This window comes from Hylobates moloch, unplaced genomic scaffold (genome assembly GCF_009828535.3).
Source record: "Hylobates moloch isolate HMO894 unplaced genomic scaffold, HMol_V3 SCAFFOLD_17, whole genome shotgun sequence".
Lineage (NCBI taxonomy): Eukaryota > Metazoa > Chordata > Mammalia > Primates > Hylobatidae > Hylobates > Hylobates moloch.
Genome location: NW_026652292.1, coordinates 51,750,596 through 51,775,956, shown reverse-complemented (window position 1 = coordinate 51,775,956; position 25,361 = coordinate 51,750,596). Strand labels below are relative to the sequence as shown.

At 39.9% G+C, this 25,361-nt stretch overlaps 1 protein-coding gene across 4 annotated transcripts in view; it reads right to left on the bottom strand.

Moving 5' to 3' along the window:
- The window catches only part of RFC1 (replication factor C subunit 1), a 90,344-nt gene that overhangs the window by 57,716 nt on the left and 7,267 nt on the right, over positions 1-25,361 (bottom strand). For all 4 annotated transcript variants that reach the window (XM_032135844.2, XM_032135845.2, XM_058430278.1 and 1 more), the window contains exons 2-4: positions 11,611-11,739; positions 5,626-5,701; positions 2,603-2,725 (exon numbers count right to left, since the gene is read on the bottom strand). In XM_032135844.2, coding sequence (XP_031991735.1) covers positions 2,603-2,725; positions 5,626-5,701; positions 11,611-11,739 — 328 coding nt within the window. The remainder of the gene's footprint in view (positions 1-2,602; positions 2,726-5,625; positions 5,702-11,610; positions 11,740-25,361) is intronic.

Here is a 25,361-nt window from a genome sequence, read left to right as displayed (position 1 = left end):
AATGGCTGCACCAATCTACATTCCCACCAACGGTGTACAGGTTCCCTTTTCTGCACACCCTGAATAACGTTTGTTATCCCTTTACTCTTTGATAATAGCCATCCTAATGAGTGAGGTGTTATCGCCCACTGGTTTTAGTTTGCATTTCCCTAAGGATTAATGATATTAAGCACTTTTTCATATACCTGTTGGCCACTTTTATGCATTCTTTGGAGAAATGTCTATTCAGGTCCTTTACCCATTTTTAAATTTGATTGTTTTTCTATTGAATTGTATGAATTATTCATACATTTTAGATATCAACCCCTTATCAGATATATGATTTGCAAATTTTTTCCCAATCTGTAGGTTGACATTTCATTTTGTTGATTATTTCCTTTGCTATGTGAAATCTGTGTGTATTTCACATTTATAGCATTCTCAATTCAGGCTAAGCACATTTCAAGCACTCCATAGCCATAAATAACTAGCAGTTCCCATACTGGACCACACAAATCCATAAGTGGGCCAAATATCATTTCCAAATTTCTAAAGCTCAATTACAAAATCAACAGAAAGCCCTAAGTAACTAAACAAATACAAAATGTCTCTAAAGGCAGATGTAGGCTTATAAGAAAGTCAAAATATAAGAATAATAGTTAATACTTACTGAGCATTTACTATTTTAGACCCTAAGTCAGACTCTATTTTAAATGTTTTTCAAGCATTATCTCATTTGATTATCACAAAGGCTGCTGATGCAGGTACTAGTGATGTCTCCTTACATTACTGCAAAGAGTAATGAAAGTATTACTTTAACGTCAAGGATTTTCCAGTACTATATTAATTTGAAAAAGCTGCACTTTTCTTTTTTGAAACTCTTAGATTTGTGATTTTATTATGCCAATCTTATTGTGGACTTTTTTCTAATAGTCTCATTCTCTTGTATGAAGGAAAGGGCTTATCTTCCTCCCATTCACCTATCATTTCAAACAATAAAGTATGAAAAGATAAAACAGGCAATAATAAAGCAAGCTTCTTCCCTACCTCTCAATTCTAAGAAAAAAACAGAATAATGCATAATACTGAACACCACCTGAAACAGGTACATCATACCCCAAGATTTTTAGCTAAAACAAGAGGACAATGTTTACTTCCACATGTATATGCTACCAGCAAATGACACAAATACTTCCTAATGTTCATAAAAAGTCCAGATAAAAAGCTGGACATCTCTTCAGAAAATAACATTCAAAAATTGCTCATCTTAATGGATGACTGGATACAGAAAGAAAAAAATTGCTTGTCTGAAATAAACAGTCCCATGTGAAAGAAAATCTGTGATCAGAGCTTAAATTGTCTGACCTTTTTGTTTACTTAAAATCACAAGATAACAACAGCCTTGATCCACAGTTGAAGGCCATGGCTAGCTGCACACTAACTTGGACGTTTTTCAGGGTGTCACTGGAAAGCCCTGTCACACCACCTTCAGTTACATAATAAACCTATCACCATACTGTTCTTACTGTCCCCTCCCATATAGCCAGAGCTAAGAGGAGAGCCTCTTAATCTGAGAGTTCGTTTACACAATGTGCCTGAGCAGATATTTGGCAATAGCACAAAAAGGTTAACAGTCAATCAGCCACCTGCCCATAACAAATCAACGTCTTAGTTTGGTAAAAATTTTCCAAAAAATATGTTCACATCACTTACTTTTTGTCTGATATTTTGAACAATTTCATCAACAAATGTTTCACGTAACCGACAAAGTTCACCTATGGACTTTGTTTTTCTTTTTATGTTTTCCTTTGGAGTGCCTACTCAATGTGTCAGGCACTGCGTCTGGCCCTTTCATGTACATCATCCCATATTATTCCGGTTATGATCTCCTCTAAGGGTTAACAACATTACAATCAAAATGACTTCACCACTAACTTATCTGAGTTTTTCTTCTAAGATGACAATATAACTCTGGGATCCTTACACAAAAGAACAATATCCATGAAACAATTACTTACACAACAAAATATTTAAGATTAGCACATAATTATTTATAAATGTCCTTTGCACTTTCATTACTCTTAAAACAGATCTAACAGAACTAAATTTAAGTATAAAACGATCTTCTTTAAAAAACCCAATACTTAAATTTTTAGTGTCACCACAGAATACAAGGAACATCCGTGCTAAATAATAAATCAGAAATGTGAGTAATCACTCTACACTTAGATTATTGACTTTGGCCTGCCAGATAAAAAGCTTGCATTAAAAAAGTAGTTCTAAAATAGATTATTGACTTTGGCCTGCCAGATAAAAAGCTTGCATTAAAAAAGTAGTTCTAAAACAACCCAATACTATTTTAATATGTGATTCAAGATTAAGCTTCAACTTACATGATTCAATACAAGCACTTAAAAAAAATTCCAAGAGAAATTTCCCTGTACTGGTCCTTAATCCACTGGAAATGCAAAAGATGATCCCAGCTTTCCCTGACAAATATAACTCAACAAAGCAAAAAGGCAGAAGAAATTTCATTCAAAGTGAAGGAGGTACATTTAGACACCAACAAAAAACTCAAGAACATAACACACACTGCATCTCATATACCACAATGCAACCTTACCTGTTTCTGAAACGTATGTAACAGGATCCTGTCGTGAAATTTTACCAGATTTAGAAGATACTGGAGGTTTTTCTGGTTGCTTTTTGGCATTTTTTACCTGCAATGTCTCCTCTGACTCTGAATCTGTATGTGACAGAAAAATAAAACGAAACTTTGAAAAGAACTATTACAATATAGTGCATTTTTAAAGTAGTCATGGTGAACCAATTCCTCAAGATCTTTTTCAAGGCACATGTCTTCTGTGAATTCTCACAGGTTACTTTTACTCAGTGTTAAGCCTATGTATTAGTTTCCTATTCCAGCTATAATAAACGACCACAAACTTAGTGGCTTAAAACAACTAAGCCACTAAATTTATTATCTTCCAGTTCTGGAGGTTAGATAGATGGCAAATGTGGGTTTCACTGGGCCATTCAAGGTACCAGCAGGGCTATGTTCCTTTCTGGATACTCTAAGAAAGAATTTTATTTGCCTTTTCCAGTCTCTAGTGGATGCCAGCATTCTTGGCTCAAAGACCCTTCCTTCATCTTCAAAGCCAGCAACATCAAGCAAAAGCCCTCATGTTACCATCTCCCAGATCCTCTAATCTTCCTCCACAGTTAATCTCACTCTCTAAACCCTTTTTCTGTCTCCCTATTCCTTGTGACTACACTGAGCCCACTCAAATAATCCAGGATAATCTCCCTATTTTTTTTTTCTTTTTTGAGACGGAGTCTCGCTCTGTTGCCCAAGCTGGAGTGCAGTGGCGTGATCTCAGCTCACTGCAACCTCTGCCTTCCAGGTTCAAGCAATTCTGCTGCCTCAGACTCCCGAGTAGCTGGGACTACTGGCACGTGCCACCATGCCCAGTTACTTTTTGTATTTTTAGTAGATACAGGGTTTTACTATGTTGGCCAGGCTGGTCTGGAACTCCTGACATCAAGTGATCCGCCCGCCTCAGCCTCCAAAAGTGCTAGGATTACAGGCAAGAGCCACCGCACCTGGCCTAATCTCCCTGTTTTTAAGGTCATCTGATTAGACATCTTAACACCGTCTGTAACTTTTACTTCCCTTTGCCATATAACCTAATATAGTCACAGGTTCTAGGAATTAGGCTGTGATATCTTTTGGGGCCATTATTCTGTCTACCACAGCCTAATCTCCCAGGGCACTTAAATATAAATCAGAACAAAGTGTGAGTACCTGGCATAGTGCCTAGTACAAAATAGATGTTGCATAAACTTTAGTGTCCTTCCTCTTCCCCTGCACCATGCATTTATAAATCCTGTCACACTGTAGTAAACTGTATCAAACAAATTTCCAGTTTCCCAACAAACAAAACTCCTGGAGAAGAGGAACGCGTACTTCTTTCAAATTCTTTACAATATAGAGCAATAAAAGGCACAGAGTAAACACTTAAGTATTTTCAGAATTCAGAACCTTTAATAGTACTGTGAAAATCTTGACAATCCTTCTTTAGGCACATTTTTTATTTTAAGAATTCACACCAGAAGGCCAGGCATGGTGGCTCACGCCTGTAATCCCAACACTTTGGGAGGCCAATGCAGGCAAAATCACCTGAGGTCAGGAGTTCGAGACCAGCCTGGCCAACATGGTGAAATCCCTTTTCTACTAAAAGCTACAAAAATTAGCCAGGCATGGTGGTGGGCACCTGTAATCCCAGCTACTTGGGAGGCTGAGGCAGGAGAATCGCTTGAACCCAGGAGACAGAGGTTGCAGTGACCCAAGATCGTGCCATTGCACTCCAGGCTGGACAACAAGAGCAAAACTCCGTCTCAAAAAAAAAAAAAAATTCACACCAGATAAAAATAAAACAGAGAAAATTAATACAGATCTCCCCAAAAGCAAAAACTGAAACTTTCTGAATTCTATCATCATTTTACCATCATTCTGTGCATCATAAAAGGCACGCAAAAAAATTCATGTTCCCTATTTTAAAATTACATTCAAAGAAAAGCCTTTAAATTGTGTGTATTCCTTTTTAAATGCAACCCAAAAAAAGCCAGATCTTTCAATAAAGCACAAAAATTAAATTTTAGATCTTTGCTTTAAAAACAGTATTCTAAGGCACTATTTTTCAAATTTAACTTCCAACAACCTCTACTGGAAAAGAAATTAATACAAGTATTTTTTTAAATAATAGGGCCAGAGGCTCATGCCTGTAATCTCAAAATTTTGAGAGGCCGAGGAAGGCAAATTGCTTGAGGCCAGGAGTTTGAGACCAGCCTGGGCTACATGGTGAAACCCTACCTCTACTAAAATTATAAAATTAATCTCTACTAAAATTATAAAAATTAGCTAGACGTGGTGCTGCACGCCTGTAGTTCCAGCTACAGGTGGCCAAAGCACAAGAATCGCTTGAACCTGGGAGGTAGAGGTTGCAGTGAGCCAAGATCGCACCACTGCACTCCAACCTGGGCAACAGGGCAAGACTGTCTCTAAATAAATTAAATTAATTAAATTAAAACACATATATCACATTCAAAATAAGTTTGACAAATGCTGCATACTCTATCACTTTCTGAAGGAATCTTTAATACAAACATATTTTGGTTCTGGTAAGTTCTATAATAAAATAAAATTGTTTGAAATTTTACTTGAGCATACAGCCCTCTTCTCACAGCACTTATTAACATCTCAGAGAGCTATGTATCTCAGAACATAGTTTATTTATTTATTTTTAATTTTTTTGTTTTTTCTTGAGACAAAGTCTCACTACCCAGATTGGAGTGCAGTGGCGATCTTGGCTCTCTCATACCTCAGCCTCCTGAGTAGATGGGATTGCAGGCGCATGCCACCACACCCAGCCAATTTTTTTATTTTTAATAGAGAAGGGGTTTCACCATGTTGGCCAGGCTGGTCTTGAACTCCTGACCTCAAGTCATCTGCCCGCCTTGGCCTCCCAAAGTGCTGCAATTACAGGCATGAGCCACCACACCCATCCTTAGAACATAGTTTAAAGCACCGTTCTAAGGGATATACAATAACTTTAAAACTTTAAAGCTCCTCAGAAGAAATATTACCTGAATCATAGATGATCCTCTTTTTCTTGCTTAGTTGCTTTTGTTTGAAGTCATCCTCTTTACAGGAGCTATTTACCTATAAACATCACAGTATAATTAGAACATAAAGAAGCCTATATAACTATCTTTTTTTTTTTTTTTTTTTTGAGACAGAGTCTCGCTCTGTCACCCAGGCTGGAGTGCAGTGGCGCCATCTCGGCTCGCTGCAAGCTCCGCTTCCCGGGTTCACGCCACTCTCCTGCCTCAGCCTCCTGAGTAGCTGGGACTACAGGCACCCGCCACAACGCCCGGCTAATTTTTTGTATTTTTAGTAGAGAGGGGGCTATCCTTTTTTTCTCGTTAGATTTGGGCTCAGTCGTTTTAACCAGGGGGAATTTTGCATCCCCGCCCCCCAGAAGGCATTTGTCAATGTCTAGAAACATTTTTACTTGTCACAAATGGGGGCAGGGAGGTTTACTGTCATGTAACAGGTAGATCAGGCATGCTACTAAACATCCTACAATGCACAGGACAGTCCTTCACAACAAAGAATTCTCCAGCCTAAACTGTCAGTAATATACCCTTATTGGCTAAAAATAGGCCAGACAGTAACTGTACCACAATGGGAAAAAAATAATTACGGAAAACGCTATATTATTATTCAGCTCCACTTTCAACACTAACCTATGTATACAACAAAGAATAAAAGGATATCAGATATTACAAGGCAAGTGCTTCCTGAAAATGAAAAGACAGAAACACGAATAAATGCTAAGCTAGTGGCCTACCATTAGCCAATGCCTGTTAGGAAACTAAATAAAACTGGCCAGGAGCAGTGGCTCACGCCTGTAATCCCAACACTTTGGGAGGCCGAGGCGGGCAGATCACCTGAAGTCAGGAGTTCAAGACTAGCCTGACCAACATGGAGAAACTCCATCTCTACTAAAAATACAAAATTAGCCAGGCATGGTGGTGCATGCCTGTAATCTCAGCTACTTAGGAGGCTGAGGCAGGAGAATCGCTTGAACCTGGGAGGCAGAGGTTGCAGTAAGCCAAAATCGCGCCATTGCACGCCAGCCTGGGCAACAAGAGCAAAACTCCGTCTCAAAAAAAAAAAGTACTAAATAAAACCAATGCAAAAGGTATTATTTATATTTTGTAGTTAAACATCACATTTCTAACATATTCGAATTTTCTCAGAAAGCATCAAGAAGGCAGACAGTGAAAAAACTGATTGTAATCAATTATAAGGTAGAAATAGAAAATATTTCTATCCATTATAATAAAACTTCAAAAACACAAGAACAGTCAACTAGCCTGCAAGAAAATGGAACAAATGAGCAATTATAATTTATACATACCACTGGATCAAGGACAGAGTTAGAATCAACTACAACTCAAAAGTAAGAGAAGAAGGTATCAAGGAAAGGAGAAAGCCACAGAAAGAAATCCCAAGTTCTACCTGTAAACTTTACCCAAATCTCTGGCTATCTCCTGAATTATACATATGTGGAACAACTCCTACTGCTTAGCTAAGGTTAAAAGAATTGAATAAAGATTTCAGCTGCTGCCCATTACAGGGGAGGCAAGAGTTTGGAGCTTGAGTACAGCCAAGATCAATGCTTGATAAACCAAAAGAATCAACACTCTTTGAAGGAATGTAACAGGATCCAAAGTTCCTACACTGTATCATTCACAATGTCCAAGATAAATCCAAAATAACTACAACATACAAAGAGGAAATGTGACCTGTGGAGGCTAATTTCATATGTGAACCTGACTGAACCACAAGATGTCCAGATATTTGGTCAAACATCATATGAGGTGTTTCTGCAAGGATGTTTTTGAATGAGCTTAATATTTAAATCAATCAACTAAGTAAAGCAGATTGCCCTCCCTAATGGCATTAAAGCCGCATCTAATCAGCTGAAAGCCTGAAAAGAACAAAGGCCAACCCTCTGCTGAATCAGAGGGAATTCCTCCTGCCCGACTGCCTTAGAGCTGGGACATCTCTGAGACACTTTCTTCCTGCCATTGGACTCCAACTAAAACATCGGCTCTACCAATTCTTGGTAATAAATCTATGTATACACCCATACATCCTATTGGTTCTGTTTCTCTACAGAACTCTGACTGTATAGTACAGATTTTGGTACCAAGAAATGGGGTACTACTGTGAAACAAACAAACAAACAAAAACAAAACAAAACCTAAAATACAGAAGTGACTTCGGAATCGGGTAGAGGCTAGACATTTTCTAGCATGTAGAAAAAGCCTGGACTGCCATGAAGGAACTGCTGGTAGAAATATGAACAATGAGAGCTGACAAAGAAAAGAGAAGAGCTAGAGAAGAAGCCTCTTTCATCTCAGAGAATACATGTATCATCATGAACAGAATGTTGGTATAAATATGAATGTTAAAGGCCAATCTGGTAAGGTTTCACATGGAAATGAGAACGAGATTATTGGAAATTGGAAGAAAGACAATTCTTATTATAAAGTGGCACAGAACTTGGCCAAGTTGTGTCCTAGTGCTTTGTGAAAGATAGAACCTGTGGATGATGAAATCAGATATTTAGCTGAGGAGATTTCAAAGCAAAATCTTGAAGATGCGGCCTGAGTCCTCCTGACTGCTTGTAGTCAAATGCAAAACGGAAGAGATGAACTAAAGAAACCGTTCAGCCAAAAGGGACCAGAACTTGAAGATTTGTAAAATTCTCAGCCTGTCCATATTTCAAAAAATGAAAAAGCAAGTTCTAGGCCGGGTGTGGTGGCTCATGCCTGTAATCCCAGCAATTTGGGAGGCCGAGGCAGGCCAATCACTTAAGGTCAGGAGTTTGAGACCAGCCTGGCCAATATGGTGAAACCCCATCTCTAGGAAAAATACAAAAAATTAGCTGGACATGGTGGCACATGACTATAGTCCCAGCTACTCAGGAGGCTGAGGCAGGAGATTCACTTGAACCTGGGAGGCGAAGGTCGCAGTGAGCCGAGATTGCGCCACTGCACCCCAGTCTGGGCAACAGAGCAAGACTCTGTTTCAAAAAAGAAAAGGAAAAGGAAAAGAAAAGAAAAGAAAAGAAAAGAAAAGGAAAGAAAAGAAAAGAAAAGAAAAGAAAAGAAAAGAAAAGAAAAGAAAAGAAAAAAGAAAAAGCATGTTCTAAAGAGAATAGCAAGGGTGTAGCTGGAGTATCACTTGATAAAGAGATTATGGGATTATACAGGCAAAAACACTGTCAGTTTGAATTGAAGAGGATGGAGAAAGAACAAAATGAAAGAAGGCTGTCAGACTTCTGAGATTCCAGTGACAGGACAACAGGGCTATTCTTCAAGAAAAGGGAAGAATGGCCCCAAAAGCAATTCAGAGATCAACCATCAGAACTGCCTCTTCAAAAGATGGAGCTTGGTTTCAACAGATGAGACAGCCACCACCCAAAGCCTTGTGGGCAGGATGGCCTAGAAGAGCTGCAGAAGCAGGACAGCTGCCTATGGCTATGGGGGTAGGGCCACTAACCCAGTGGGTCTAGAGGGCAGGGCATCAAGCCAAAGAGTATTATTTTCAAGGCCTATGTTCTGATGGAATTTGCCTTGCTAGGTTTTGGACTTGTTTGGGATCCATCATCCCTCCCTCCCTTCTGATTTCTCCTCTTTGGCATGGTAATGTCTATTTTATATGTCTTTCTACTATCGTATTTTAGAAGCACATTCCTTATCTGGTTTCACAGGCTCACAGCAAAGGAGAAATTTTGCCTCAGGATGATTCATACCTCAAGTATCACCCATATCTGATTTGGATGATATTTACATGAGACTGTGGACTTCAGACTTGATGCTGAAATGAGTTAAGACTTTGGGGGCTGTTATGATGAAATGAATGTATTTTGCATGCAAGAAGGACATAAATTTTGGGTGGCCATGGATGGAGTGTTACATCCTGAATGTCTGTGTCCCCAAAATTTACACGTTGAAGCCCTAACCCTCAGGGTGGCTGTATTTGGAGGCGGAACCTCTAAACAAGTAATTAAGAATAAATAAGGTCATAAGGGTGGGGCTCTGATCTGACAGGATTCGCATTCTATAAGAACAGACACTAGAGTGCTCATTCGATCTCTATCTCTCTTTCTCCACCAGTGCTCAATCTCTCTCTCCACCCATATGCACTAAGAAAAGGCTATGTGAGGACAACACAAGAAGGCAGCCATGTACAAACCAGGAAAAAGGCCTTCACCAGACACCTAATCAGCCAGTACCATCTATTTTATAGTATTTTGTTATGGTGGCCTGAACTAACACATGACCCAAAGAATCAGGACAAAAGGCACTTAATGAAGACCAATCTTGATACAACCCAGACGTCAGAATTAGCAGATAAGAATTTTAAAGCAGCTACTAGGCTGGGCACAGTGGCTCACACCTGTAATCCCAGCACTTTGGGAGGCCAAGGCAGGTAGATCACCTGAGGTCGGGAGTTTGAGACCAGCCTGGCCAATATGGAGAAACCCCAACTCTACTAAAAATACAAAATTAGCCGGGCATGGGGGCTCATGCCTAAAATCCCAGCTACTTGGGGGGCTGAGGCAGGAGAATCACTTGAACCCAGGAGGCAGAGGTTGCAGTGAGCCGAGATCGTGCCATTGCACTCCCACCTGGGCAATGAGAGCAAAACTCCATCTCAAAATAAAAAATAAAGCAACTACTATAATTACACTCAAGGACATAAAAGAGAGAAATTAAAGCTACGAAAAAGAAACAAATGAAAATTCTAGAATTGAAAAATACAATATGTAAAATAAAAATTCACTAGCTAGCCTTAACAGTAAATTGATGATAAAAGAAGAATCAATGAACTTAAAGACTGAAAAAGAGAAAGTACTCAATCTGAAAAAAAAGACTGATAAAAATGAACAAGGGCTCAATGATCCGTGAGATAATATCAAAACTCTAACGTTTATGTAATTGTAATTCAAGAAGAGAGAGAATGAGGCAGAAAAAATATTTGAAGAAATTATAGCAGAAAGTTCCCAATTTTGATAAAAGATATAAATTTATAGATTAAAGAAGCTCAGAAACCAAAAATGGGATAAACAAAAGAAAACCACACTCAGGTATGCCATAGTCAAACTGCTGAAAACCAAAAATTAAAAAATTCTTCAATGAACCATGAGAAAAACACACATGAGAAAACAATATCAATGACTGGAGGCATCTCATCAGACAAACTAGAAGCCAAAAAACAGTGGAACATCTTTAAAAGGCTTAAGTTTTTTAAAAAACAGTCAACCCAACATTCCATATCCAGCAAAAATAACCTTCAAGAATGAAGGCAAAACAAAGACATTTTCAGATTAACAAAAACTTACAGAGGTTTATCACCAACAGACCTACACTACAAAAAATGCTAAAGAAAATTCTTCAAGTTGAAAGAAAATGATATTAGATGAAATCTCAGATCTTCAGTGAGAAATGAACAGCATCAGAAATAGCAAATATGTGCATAAAATAAAAACAGCAATTTTTGCCTTAATTTGTTAAAAAAATACACATCTATTTAAAGCAAAATTACATTGAATTGTGCAGTATTAACATATGTAGGTGTAATATTTATGACAACTAGGGCATAAAGAATGGCATGATTGGCCAGGCACGGTGGCTCACGCCTGTAATCCCAGCATTTTGGGAGGCCAAGGCGGGCGGATCACGAGGTCAGGAGATCGAGACCATCCTGGCTAACACGATGAAACCCCGTCTCTACTAAAAAAATAGAAAAAATCAGCCAGGCGTGGTGGCAGGCGCCTGTAGTCCCAGCTACTCAGGAGGCTGAGGCAGGAGAATGGCATGAACCCAGGAGGCGGAGCTTGCAGTGAGCCGAGATTGCGCCACTGCACTCCAGCCTGGGCAACAGAGCGAGACTGTCTCAAAAAAAAAAAAAAAAAAACAAAAAAAACTTAAAAGAACTGAGTTTATTTTACTTTTCATTCATTGCAAAATTATATCCAGAAAACTAACCTTGATTTCCTTTATTCCTTTCTTTGCTTTTAAAGTTTCTTCATCAGACTTTATTTTCTCATTCTTCTTTACTGTTTCACTTACAAGTTTCTTTCCACTTGGTATTACTCCAAAGAATTTCCGAATGTCCTAGAAGCAAAAAAACAGGAGATTCATGAACAAACATTAACTGCATAAAATTATAATTTCAATTGTAAGATGGGACAGCTTTATATACACACTGGGTTACCCTGAGTAATTTCTCCATATCAAGATAGTTCCACGAATACAGTAGCTTTCTTTTCATGTGCAAAAGTTAACTGATAACTTTACCTGAGTTAAGAATAATTTGTTGGCCAGGCACGGTGGCTCACACCTGTAATCCCTCCACTTTGGGAGGCCGAGGTGGATGGATCACTTGAGGTCAGGAGTTCAAGACCAGCCTGGCCAACATGGTGAAACCCTATTTCTACTAAAAATACAAAAAATTAGCTGGGCATGGTGGCAGGTGCCTGTAATTCCAGCTACTTGGGAGTCTGAGGCAGGAGAATTGCTTGAACCCAGGAGGCAGAGGTTGCAGTGAGCCCAGGTCACACCACTGCACTCTAGCCTGCCTGGGCGACAAAGCAAGACTCCATCTCAAAAAAAAAAAAAAGAATAATTTGTCTAATGAAAAGTAATATAAATTCTCAGAATCAGGGCAAAAACAGGCCAAAATAAGCAAGTGATATTTTTGCTAATGACATCAGAGTTATTAAAGAGGCAAGTGGCAGTTACTTATTATTGATCATGCATGCACATACACATCCACATCCCATCATCCCAGGCACAGCTGGGGAGAAGACAAAGTTGGAGAATATGATCCTTGTCTGTGGAACATATACTCCAGTCTGAAAGAAGAATAACTCTCACAACCCTAGTCATTCCTGGCAACTAAAAACCTTCAAATTGTTTTCCTTTATATGATTTTTCAACATTCTGAAGAAAAAAAACCTTTGATGCTTATTACAATATGCTCTTTAATTACCCCCGTGTTAAACCACAGAATTCAAATTAATCATGCTGAAACATTTACAATGTAATTTACAATTAAAATCACTCACTTTTCCTAACCTTTGCATAGTCTTCCCCACCTCTCTAAAATTTAGTTTAAGAAATTGTGGTATAGAGGAAAGGGAACAGATCTTAGAATCAGAAGCCTTAACTCAAATCTGTGCTCTAGTGCTTTTTACCTGTGTGATCCTGGGCAAGCTACTTTTTCTGTTTTCTCCTCAGTAAAGTGGGACTAATACTGACCCTTTATGTGGATTAATTATGCATCTACCACAATTCTGGCTCAGTAAAAATCTTCCCCTCACCTCATTTCTGAACTATCATCCCTTCATATTACTGAAACACTCTGTTTGTCATTATCTCTGCTTATAGAGAAGGGTATAAGAAGAAAAAATGAGAACGTAGGATCTGAATTCCAAAGAACTGTGTTTAAGAACCACCTGTATCATTTTCCCTCTTCCTATCCTTGATGGTTGTAATCACCAGTTTTTATCACTTTTTATCCCTACAACCTACCTCTCTTTATTGCATGAGAGAAATGCCTATAAAAGTACTTTGTAAAGTGTAAGAAAAGTTAGCAATTTCCTAGATCCTGACAATAATTGTCATACTCTTACAATGTCAAAAATCCCAAATAAGTGTGACACACACACACACACACACACACAAATAACTTTGTGGCTAAGCCAGTAAACAAAGCAGATAATTGAAGTACATAGCATGTTAAATAATTTTTTTTTTAAGGCCAGGTAAGGTAGCTCATGCCTGTAATCCCAGCACTTTAGGCCGATGTGAAAGGACCACTTGAGGCCAGGAGTTCAAGACCAGCCTGGTCAACAATGGTGAAATCCCATTTCTACTAAAAATATGAAAATCAGCCAGGCACGGTGGCACATGCCTATAATCCACCTGCTCTGAAGATTGGAGCATGAGAATCGCTTGAACCTGGGAGGCAGAAGTTGCAGTGTGGCAAGATTGCACCACTGCACTCCAGCCTGCGCGACAGAACGAGACTGTCTCAAAAAAAAAAAAAAATTTAAAAATTTTAAAAAATTTTTAAAAAGGATTAAAGACTTATCTGGCTTTATAGCCTCTATTGTAAATCTCCTAGTTACAAATCCATCCTAATTAAGTCTAAGTTTAAAAGATACTGCTTACAGAATGGGTGTCTCAGCTATGAAACTGAGACATCTGTATCAGATGCTAAAGAGAAGAACAATAAAGAAAACCACAGTCTTTCCTATAATTACAGAGAATCAAGTCTGAGGCTGACAACTACTTTATTGCTTCTGGAGCAAATGAGTTTCATATCAGTTTCACTTTTGAAATTACACAGTGATTCTTCACTCACAATCATGACTGTTCTAAGTGAGCTCATAGATGGAAACATTTTAAAAATAAAAAGTAGTGATTGTTTAAACACATACACACAGAGAAAGAGTGATAGTGCATGTGTGCCATGGAAATAACCAAACTGTAAATTAATAATCTGGTTAAAGCAAGTAGTGGTTTTCAACCTGTTTTCGGACCAAAAATGCTTAAAACTGAGAAGAGAAAGAAAACAAAATGTAATTCAGGAAACAGAGCTACTGGTAACACTGAGCTGTCTGGTTTTTGTCTGTACAAAAATCTGCACTGCCACTCCTTAGCACTGTTACACCATTTCCTCTCTACGTAATTATTTCCACTCACATCCTCCTTTCTTTCCTTTTGCATTACTTTTCTCTACTCCCCTAAACTCCCCCATACTCTGATGGCAACGTAAGAGTTAAAGAAATTGCAGCATTGTAACCTAACTCAGTATACACTAAAAATCAAAGCTTTTAGAAAATAATTTTCATCAGAATGGAAGCCATTCTACTCATACTTTTTTAGAACTATCTCCAGTGTGAGCAGCCATCTGGGGTATAAACATATAAGAGGCAAAGGTCAGCAATTTGTCCTTAATTTATAGCACGTGACTTCACCTGACTCTTCCAATTAACATTTGCTGTCCAGTGTTCTAGACCTTCAAAGACTTCATGAAATGCAGAAAAACAAGTCTAACTCCCAAATAATGAATCTAAAGACTTCTCTTGCCTGTACAGAATAATTCTTGTTGAGCCTATGAGTGGAGAAAGAAACAAATATTTAAATTTATTTTTTAATCTTGGCAAGTGGAAGACCCTCAAAGCAGAATATCAAGGCCAGAAACCATCCCTAAAGAAAGGTAGATTTTACTACACAAAAAGTGCCATAAACAAAGTTAAAATGCAAGCAACAGAGCTGGGCACTGTGGTGCACACCTATAGTCCCAGCTACCAGAGAGGCTGAGACAAGAGGATTGCTTGAACCCAGGAGTTCAAGTTCAGCCTGGACAACATAGTGAAACTATCTCAAAAAAAAAAAAAAAAAAAAGCAACTAACTTAAAAATATCTACAACAGGCTGGACGCAGTGGCTCACGCCTGTAATCCCAGCACTTTGGAGGCCGAGGCAGGTGGACTGCGTGAAACCAGCAGTTTGAGATCAGCCTGGCCAAAACAGCAAAACCCCGTCGCTACTAAAAATACAAAAATTGGCCATGTGTGGTGGTGCACACCTGTAATCCTAGCTACTCAATGGGCTGAGGCACAAGAATCGCTTGAACCTGGGAGGCAGATGTTGCAGTGAGCCGAGAACGCCCCTTTGCACTCCAGTCTGGGCGACAGAGCGACACTCATCTCAAAAATATATATATATATCATATATATCATATATATCATATATATCATGTATATCATATATATCATATATATCATGTATATCATATATATCATATATATCATATGTATATCATATCATATGTATATCATATATATCATATGTATATCATATATATCATATATATCACATATATAATATATCATATGTATATCATATATATATCATATATATATCATATATATATATATCTACAACAGGCAGGTGTGGTGGCTCACACCTGTAATACCAACACTTTGAGAGGCCAAGGCGGGAGGATCATTTGAGCCCAAGAGTTTAATACCAGCCAGGGCAACACAGGGAGACCCCCATCTCTACAAATATAAAAAAAAAGAAAATCAGCCTAGTGTAGTGACACATGATGCCGGCATGCCTGTAGTCCCAGCTACTTAGGAGGCTGAGGTGGGAGGATCACTTGTGCGCCAAGAGTTTGAGGCTGCAGTGAGCCATGACCATCACACCACTGTACTCCAGCCTGGGCAACAAAGCAATGCCCTATCTTAAAACACACACACACACACACACAACATGTAAAAGGGTTCCTACAAATCAATAAAAGATAACCTAACCAATAGAAAAATAAATAAAAGCTCCTAATAGGCAAAGTATAAAAGAAATGCAAATAGCCAACACACATAAAAAATGCTAGACGTCACAAATAAGCAGATATGTTAAAACTTGATCATTTTCCTCTAAGTTTTAAAAGACTGACAATGCCCATATCTGTCAAGGATGTGGGAAAACAGATGCTCACGCACTATACTGCTGATAAAAGTAAAAACTGGTACAACCTTGACTGGGCGCAATGGCTCACACCTGTAATCCCAGCACTTTGGGAGGCCAAGGTGGGTGGATCACGAGGTCAAGAGATCGAGACCATCCTGGACAACATGGTGAAACCCCCATCTCTACTAAAAATACAAAAATTAGCTGGGCATGGTGGCACACACCTGTAGTCCCAGCTACTTGGGAAGCTGAGGCAGGAGAATCACTTGAACCCGGGAGGTAGAAGTTGCAGTGAGCCGAGATCATGCCACTGCACTCCAGCCTGGTGACAGAGGGAGACTTCACCTCAAAAAAAAAACAAAAAAAAAAACTGGTATAACCTTTATCGAAGGCAATCTAGCCACTTATCAAAATTTTAAAGGCACATACCCTTTGCCCAGTAATTTCATTTCTAAAAGAAATGGTAGGCAGGGCGTGATGGCTCACGCCTGTAATCCCAGCACTTTGGGAGGCCGAGGCAGGTGGATCACGAGGTCAGGAGTTCCAGACCAGCCTGACCAACATGGCAAAACCCCATCTCTACTAAAAATACAAAAATTACCCGGGCTTGGTGGTGTGTGCCTGTAATCCCAGCTACTCAGGAGGCTGAGGCAGGAGAATGGCTCGAGCCCGAGAGTTAGAGGCTGCAGTGGACCAAGATCACGCCACTGCACTCCAGCCTGGGGAAAAAGTGCAAAACTCCGTCTTAAAAAATTCATTGAACACATGAATGGTTATTTCTCAGGCCACTGACCTTCATAACTGCACTCAGAAAGAGACGTTCTTGATTATGTGAAACAAAATTAATGGTAGATTTGTTTTTAAAGATTATGTATTAAAAGAATCTTTAATTGGGATTAACTTTGTGCTATGACTTTACCTAGGAAATTTTAAGAAGGTATTAAATTAATGCTGATTATATATTATTTCTGAGCTAAGTTAATAAAACTTTCTATAATTGGTTTTCTGTTACTCTCATATTACAATATTGTGGCTACAAAAAAACAAAAATATACTTTCACTTTTAGTAGGACATTTCCTCTTCTTTAAAATTTATTTTAAGCCAAACAAATAACTTTTTTTAAAGAAATCAGAAATATCTCTAGATTTATAATTGATGTTACTAATTTAACAGCCTAGCATGGGTCTCAAAAGCTTCTCTGAGGAAAACACTGGTGAGTGAAATACAAGTGTGGTCTGAAAAACCTTTGAACAGTAACAAGTTCTAGCTAGGAAGAATTTTAAGAGCCCGCATCAACTTTTTTCATTCAATCATTCATTTATCCATTCAAGCAATATTTACTCAGAGCCTTTTATGGACCAAGAACTATTCTTGATGCTTGGGATAAACAAAACAGGCTAGGTCTCTGTTCTTGTGAGGCTTTCATTCTACTTTCTGTTCCTAATCTTTCTTAAATCTGTCTTTAGAAAACAAAGCAGAGCATAGAAAAGAAAGAACAGATGAAACAAAGCACACTGAGGGAACAGAAATAGAGAATAGAAACTACTTCCCCTACTCCCCCCAGTATCTGTTAAGTCTACCTGAGAGGCCATTCCCATGACAGCAAAAAGACCCATTTCTACTGCTGTTGTGGCAAGAGGGAAGTATAAGATTCTGAAGTCATAATATTTACTATCATTGAGCTTTAGACTATGCATTCAATGAAATACTCTATCACAGAAGTTTCCAGGTACCTGATCCAAAAATACAAACCAACACAGGCATATTAAAACAGAAAATGGAAATAATTATCTAATTTAGGTTTAAAAAAATATCTTTTCATACCTGCATAACTAGGATAACTAAAGCATTTGAGACTGTTTATGCCTGATCTAATGGTTTATTTCAGAATTTTGACATTTTCACCAGGGCTAATGTACTCCGAATATGGTTTTTATTCATCCAGGAGCTAACTTTTTTTTTTTTTCCTTGAGACAGAGTCTCGCACTGTTGCCCAGGCTGGAGTGCAATGGGGTGATTTCAGCTCACTGCAACCTCCAACTCCCAGGTTCACGCAGTTGTCCTGCCTCAGCCTCCCAAGTAGCTGGGATTACAGGTGCCCACCACCATACCTGGCTAATTTTTCTGTATTTTTAGTAGAGACAGGGTTTCACTATGTTGGCCAGGCTGGTCTCGAACTCCTGACCTCATGATCCGCCTCCCAAAGTGCCAGGATTACAGGCGTGAGCCACAGCGCCCGGCCCAGAAGCTAGCTTTTTACAACTGACTTCTGAGCCAAAAAAAATCAAATTTAAACTACTTAAATGAACACAGAAATAAAGTCCAACTGGGCCGAGCGCAGTGGCTCACACTTGTAATCCCAGCACTTTGGGAGGCCGAAGCAGGCAGATCACCTGAGGTCGGGAGTTCAAGACCAGCCTGACCAACATGGAGAAACCCTGTCTCTACTAAAAATACAAAATTAGCCAGGCATGGTGGTGTCCATCTGTAATCCCAGCTACTCGGGAGGCTGAGACAGGAGAATCGCTTGAACCCGGGAGGCAGAGGTTGCGGTGAGCTGAGATCACACCATTGCACTCTAGCCTGGGTAAGAGGGAAACTCCGTTTCAAAAAAAAAGAAATCACGTCCAAACTGAAAACAGACCTACAACATAATAAAATAACTGTATTTCTCTAGGCTATATTATTCATCACTAAGTGTTTTAACAGCTTAGATATAAAGTCATGCGACAGTGCGAGAGATGTTTTTATACCAGGAAGTTTTACCTTCTAGTTTATTTGTATTTTTAGTGGAAATACAAAGTTCACTTGTAATTATTCATTCCTCTAATATTTGTGGAAAACGCATCGTGAGCCACGCGCTATACAGCAGTTCCCTCTCCTTGTGACCCCTGCCCTTACAGAGCTTATATGCTAGCAAAGGAAGTTGTCAATACCTGCAACAAGTTGCTCATTTATTAAAATAAGCCAAAATGTGTGCCAAGGAAACAAAGCAGGTGCTCTCCCACTAATCATGCCAATTGTTTTTATGCTTTTGTGGATGAAAGCTACGTATATTTTCCACAGAAATATTAAAAAACAAACATATGCACAAAACTTTGTATCCAATGTTAGGGGTTTTCCCCTAAAGCCTATTGGGAACCCCAAGTCAAAACTCTGGAACTACACACTCACACCGTGCGAACTAACTCACACCTACTTAACCCCAGTACCACTTATGTACATACTGATACTTCCTAAATCTTATGTCTGTTTCTCCAGACCAGCTCTGAACTCCACATTTATGCAGCCAACATGCAGCCAAATCCATCTCTATGCAAGTCTCCCAAAGGTGCCTCCAACTAATAATGTCCTCAACTAAATTTATCTTCAGCTGGGACCTGCTTCTCTCCCTTTATTCCCCATCTCCATGCATAGCACCACCATTCACCCAAAACAGAAACATGGCCACTGCTTTTCCTCCTCACTCTGGCCCTCCACCTAATCATCCAACCTAAACTATCTCCCAAATACTGCTGTCTTCTCCCCTCTATTCCCACTGCCACTGCCTTGATTCAGGACTTCGTTTGTTTACTTAACACACCTTCCTAGAGGCTCACTCTGTGCCATGCTATGATTTGAGCACTTTTAAAATATTAAGTCATTCAGCCCATCAATCAACAAGTAGGTAAAGAAACTGTGGGATATATATATACACATATACACACATATATATATACACATATATATACATATACATATATACACACATATATATACATATATATACACATATATACATATATATACACATATATACATATATATATATACACACACACACACACACACACACACACACAATGGAATACTACTCAACCATAAAAAGGAATGAATTAACAGCATTCGCAGCAACCCAGATGGGACTGGAAACTATTATTCTAAGTGAAGTAACTCAGGAATGAAAAACCAAACATTGTACGTTCTCACTCACCCATAAGTGGGAGCTAAGCTATGAGGATGCAAAGGCATAAGAATAATACAATGGGCCAGGCGCAGTGGCTCACGCCTGTAATCCCAGCACTTTGGGAGGCCGAGGCGGGTGGATCACGAGGTCAGGAGATCGAGACCATCCTGGCTAACACGGTGAAACCCCATCTTTACTAAAAATACAAAAAATTAGCCAGGCATGGTGGCGGGTGCCTGTAGTCCCAGCTACTCAGGAGGCTGAGGCAGGAGAACGGCATGAACCCGGGAGGTGGAGCTTGCAGTGAGCCAAGATCGCACCACTGCACTCTGGCCTGGGCGACAGTGCGAGACTCGGTCTCAAAAAAAAAAAAAAAAAAAGGAATAAAAGGAATAATACAATGGACTCTGGGGAGTCAGGGAAACAGTGGGAAGGAAGTGAGGGATAAAAGACTACAAACTGGATTCATACCTACTACTCGGGTGATGGGTACACCAAAATCTCACAAATCGCCACTAAAGAACTTACTCATGTAACCAAATACCACCTGTTCCCCAAAAACCCATGGAAATAAAAAATTTAACAATAATAATAAATAAATAAATAAATAAAAATGAAGGCAACACAAAAATATTTTCTTTTTTTGGCCAGGTGCAGTGGTTGACACCTTAATCCCAGCACTTTGGGAGGCCAAGGCGGGTGGATCGCTTGAGGTCAGGAGTTAGAGACCAGCCTGGCCAATGTGGTGAAACCCCATCACTACTAAAAACACAAAAATCAGCCAGGTGCGGTGGGTCACCCCTGTAATCCGAGCACTTTGGGAGGCCAAGGCGGGCAGATCACCAGAGGTCAGGAGTTTGAGAACAGCCTGGCCAATATGGGGAAACCCTGTCTCTACTAAAAATACAAAAAAATTAGCCAGACGTGGTGGCAAACGTCTGTAGTCCCAGCTATTTGGGAGGCTGAGGCAAGCGAATCGCTTGAACCTGGGCAGCAGTGGTTGGCAGTGAGCCAAGGTCGCGACACTGCACTCCAGCCTGGGTGACAGGGCGAGATTCCATCTCTATAAAAAATAAACTACAAAAATCAGCCGGGCATGGTGGCAAGCACCTGCAGTCCCAACTACTTGGGAGGCTGAGGCAGGAGAATTGCTTGAACCTGGGAAGCGGAGGTTGCAGTGAGCTGAGATTGTACCACTGCGCTCCAGCCTGGGCAACAGAGCGAGACTCTGTCTCAAAAAAAAAAGGAAGAGAAAGCAAATTACATCACTGTGTTCATTTTATCTTTGAAGAGTACACAGTTTTATGCAAAATAAGTACCGCAGTATGCTGCAGAGTGGTTGACAAAATATTGTATTTTGGTTTTACTTCTCTATTTTGAAAGTAATAAAGAAATATAAGTATTTCTGGTTAATATTTTAAAACAGCCCATCAAATCCATAAGCAGATATTGATTATCATCAACATACTTCACAAAAGTCTATCCAAGTACAAAAATCGTTTATCCTGAAAACCACTAAAATGCAAAATCATATATCTGAATAAAATATATAATGATTTAACTGGTGGGAACACAGAAAAAAAATCATGAAATAATTTTAAAGTATTTAAGCCAGGCACAGTGGCTCACGCCTGTAATCCCAGCACTTTGGGAAGTTGAGATGGGCAGATTACCTGAGGCCAGGAGCTTGAGACCAGCCTGGCCAACAGGACAAAACCCCATCTCTACTAAAAAACAGAAAAATTAGTCAGGTGTGGTGGCACATGCCTGTAATCCCAGCTACTTAGGAGGCTGAGGCAGGAGTATCGCTTGAACTTGGGAGGCAGAGGTTGCAGTGAGCTGAGATCACGCCACCACACTCCAGCCTGGGTAACAGCGAGACTCCGTTTCAATCAATCAATCAATCAATCAATAAAATATTTAAAATTATATTAAGGCCTTACACTTGGGAAGCAAAAAGTAAGCGGTTGGAGGGCCTTCCCCCTAAAATCAGGAAAAAGTATGTCTGCCCTTGCCACTTGTACTCAATGTTGTCGAGTTTCTAGCAAAAGAATTAGGCAATAAAATGGCCGGGCGCGGTGGCTCACGCTTGTAATCCCAGCACTTTGGGAGGCCGAGGCGGGCGGATCACGAGGTCAGGAGATCGAGACCATGGTGAAACCCCGTCTCTACTAAAAATACAAAAAAAATTAGCCGGGCTTAGTGGCGGGCGCCTGTAGTCCCAGCTACTCGGAGAGGCTGAGGCAGGAGAATGGCGTGAACCCGGGAGGCGGAGCTTGCAGTGAGCCGAGATCGCGCCACTGCACTCCAACCTGGGTGATAGAGCAAGACTCCGTCTCAAAAAAAAAAAAAAGACACTACATTGAACAAGAAGTAAACCCATGTGTTTACAGATGAAACAATCTTACAGAAAAACATAATCCATAAAAATACAAAAAAAAAAAATCAATTGTATTTCTGTATACTTTTGCAATAAACAATCCAAAAATGAAATTAGGAAAACAGTTCCAGCCAGGTGTGGTGGCTCACACCTGTAATCCCAGCACTTTGGGAGGCCGAGGCGGGCAGATCACGAGGTCAGGAGATCGAGACCATGGTGAAACCCCATCTCTACTAAAAATACAAAAAAAATTAGCCAGGCACAGCGGCGGGCGCCTGTAGTCCCAGCTACTCGGTAGGCCAAGGCTGGACAATGGCGTGAACCCAGGAGGCAGAGCTAGCAGTGAGCCGAGATTGCACCACTGCACCCCAGCCTGGGCAACAGAGCAAGACTCCATCTCAAAAAAAAAAAAAAAAAAAAAAAAACAAAACCAGTTTCATTTAAAAAAAATCACCAAAAAGAATAAAATACTTAGGAATATATTTAACAAATGAAGTGTAAAACTCATACTGCGAAAAACTACAAAATACTGTTTAAACAAACTGAAGACCTAAACAAATGAAGGCATCCCACATTCATGGATCGGAAGATGTAATACTGTTAAGATGACAATATTCCCTAAATTGACCTACAGATTCAATAAATTTCCTATCAAAATTCCATGTGGCTTCTTTGCTGATTCTAAAATTCCTATAGAAATTCAAGGAAATGGAACAGCCAAAACAATCTTGAAAAAGAACAAAGGTGGAGGACATACTTTCTGACTTCAAAAATTATGACAAAGCCACAGTAACACAGTTGTGTTGCTGGCATTTAGATAGATATATAGATCAATGGAATAGAACTGGGAGTTTAGAAAACAACTCTCGCATTTACAGTCAACTGATTTTTGACAAGGGTGCCAAGATAATTCAATGGAGAAAGAAGAGTCTTTTCAAAAAATGGTGCTGGGACAACTAGATGTCCACATACAAAAGAATAAAATTGGACCTCTATACTTCACACCCTATATAAAAATTAACTCAAAAATAGATAAAAGTCTCCCAGCACTTTGGGAGGCCGAGGCGGGCAGATCACGAGGTCAGGAGATCGAGACCATCCTGGCTAACACGGTGAAACCCCGTCTCTACTAAAACTACAAAAAATTAGCCAGGCGAGGTGGCAGGCGCCTGTAGTCCCAGCTACACGGGAGGCTGAGGCAGGAGAATGGCGTGAACCCTGGGGGGCAGAGGCTGCAGTGAGCCGAGATTGCGCCACTGCACTCCAGCCTGGGTGAAAGAGCGAGACTCCTTCTCAAAAAAAAAAAAAAAAAAATAGATAAAAGTCCTAAATGTAAGAGCTAAAACTACAAAGCTCTTAAGCATAAATCTTCATGACCTTGGATTAGGTAAGAGAAACTTGATGAAAAAAAGGCAGAAGCCGGGCGCGGTGGCTCACGCTTGTAATCCCAGCACTTTGGGAGGCCGAGGCGGGCGGATCACGAGGTCAGGAGATCGAGACCACGGTGAAACCCCGTCTCTATTAAAAAATACAAAAAATTAGCCGGGTGTGGTGGCGGGCGCCTGTAGTCCCAGCTACTCGGAGAGGCTGAGGCAGGAGAATGGCGTGAACCCGGGAGGCGGAGCTTGCAGTGAGCCGAGATTGTGCCACTGCACTCCAGCCTGGGCGACAGAGCAAGACTCCGTCTCAAAAAAAAAAAAAAAAAGAAAGAAAAAAAGGCAGACATGCAAGGATGTGGAGGAAGAGTATTTCAAAGAGAGAAAATAGCAACAACAAAACCCCCGAAAGAGAAACAGAACCAACGTAACACACTCAAAAGACAGAGAGAGAAAATCAGAGAGGTAGGTAGGGGCCTTAGAGGCCAAGTTCAGGTACATATGCATGGCAAAAGCATATTATTTGGCAAAAGCTATATTATAATAAAGTCAAGCACTGCTCCAGGGAGAGCATTCCACATAGTAAACCATGACGTGAAAGGTGCCTGCCTCTAGGAGTGGAGCAATGAAATAGTTCAGACCACAATTTATTTAAACTGACCTCACGGCTCTTCAAACAGCTGTTCCTTAAGTCTCATGTGTGTTTAGTTCAATCTTATGCATATTTTCAATAATTATACCAACCAATTAATTATATATGCTGACTTCTTAAAAATGGCATCTCTCAGGTTTTATTCACATTTTGTGCAAACAATTAAATCTCAGTGAAATTCAAATTGTCTACATAGCTTCTTTATTTCTTTTATTTTTAATTTTCTTTCTATTCCTTTAGTAGATAATATATTCACATGGTCCAAATTTCAAAAGGGTAAAATGTCCCCCTCTTATCCTGCCTCTCAGACACATATTTCCCATCTCTGGAGGCAACAAATGTTATCAGTTGGTTCCTTTCTGTATCTTTCCAGAGAGATTTTATATTTTGGCAATTGTTTCATATCAGAGTATAAAGTTTTCTCATTTTTATAAAGGTTGCACAGTATTCCATTGTGTGAATACACATACTTTATTTCTTTATTGATAATTCTTAATTGGAATTTTTGTTTTCAATGCAGCTCCCAGGGCAAGACCTGTCTATGGATGGGCTTCAGAAGATAAGTGAATAGGACAGGCACAGTGGTTCACGCCTGTAATTCCGGCACTTTAAGAGGCCGAAGCAGGTGGATCAACTTGAGGCCAGGATTCAAGACCAGCCTGGCCAATATGGTGAAACTTCATCTCTACTAAAAATAAAAAAATAAAATAGCTGGACATGGTGGCACACACCTGTAATCCCAGCTACCGGGGAGGCTGAGGCACAAGAATCGCTTAGGGCCGGGCGCGGTGGCTCACGCTTGTAATCCCAGCACTCTGGGAGGCCGAGGCGGGCGGATCACGAGGTCAGGAGATCGAGACCACGGTGAAACCCCGTCTCTACTAAAAATACAAAAAA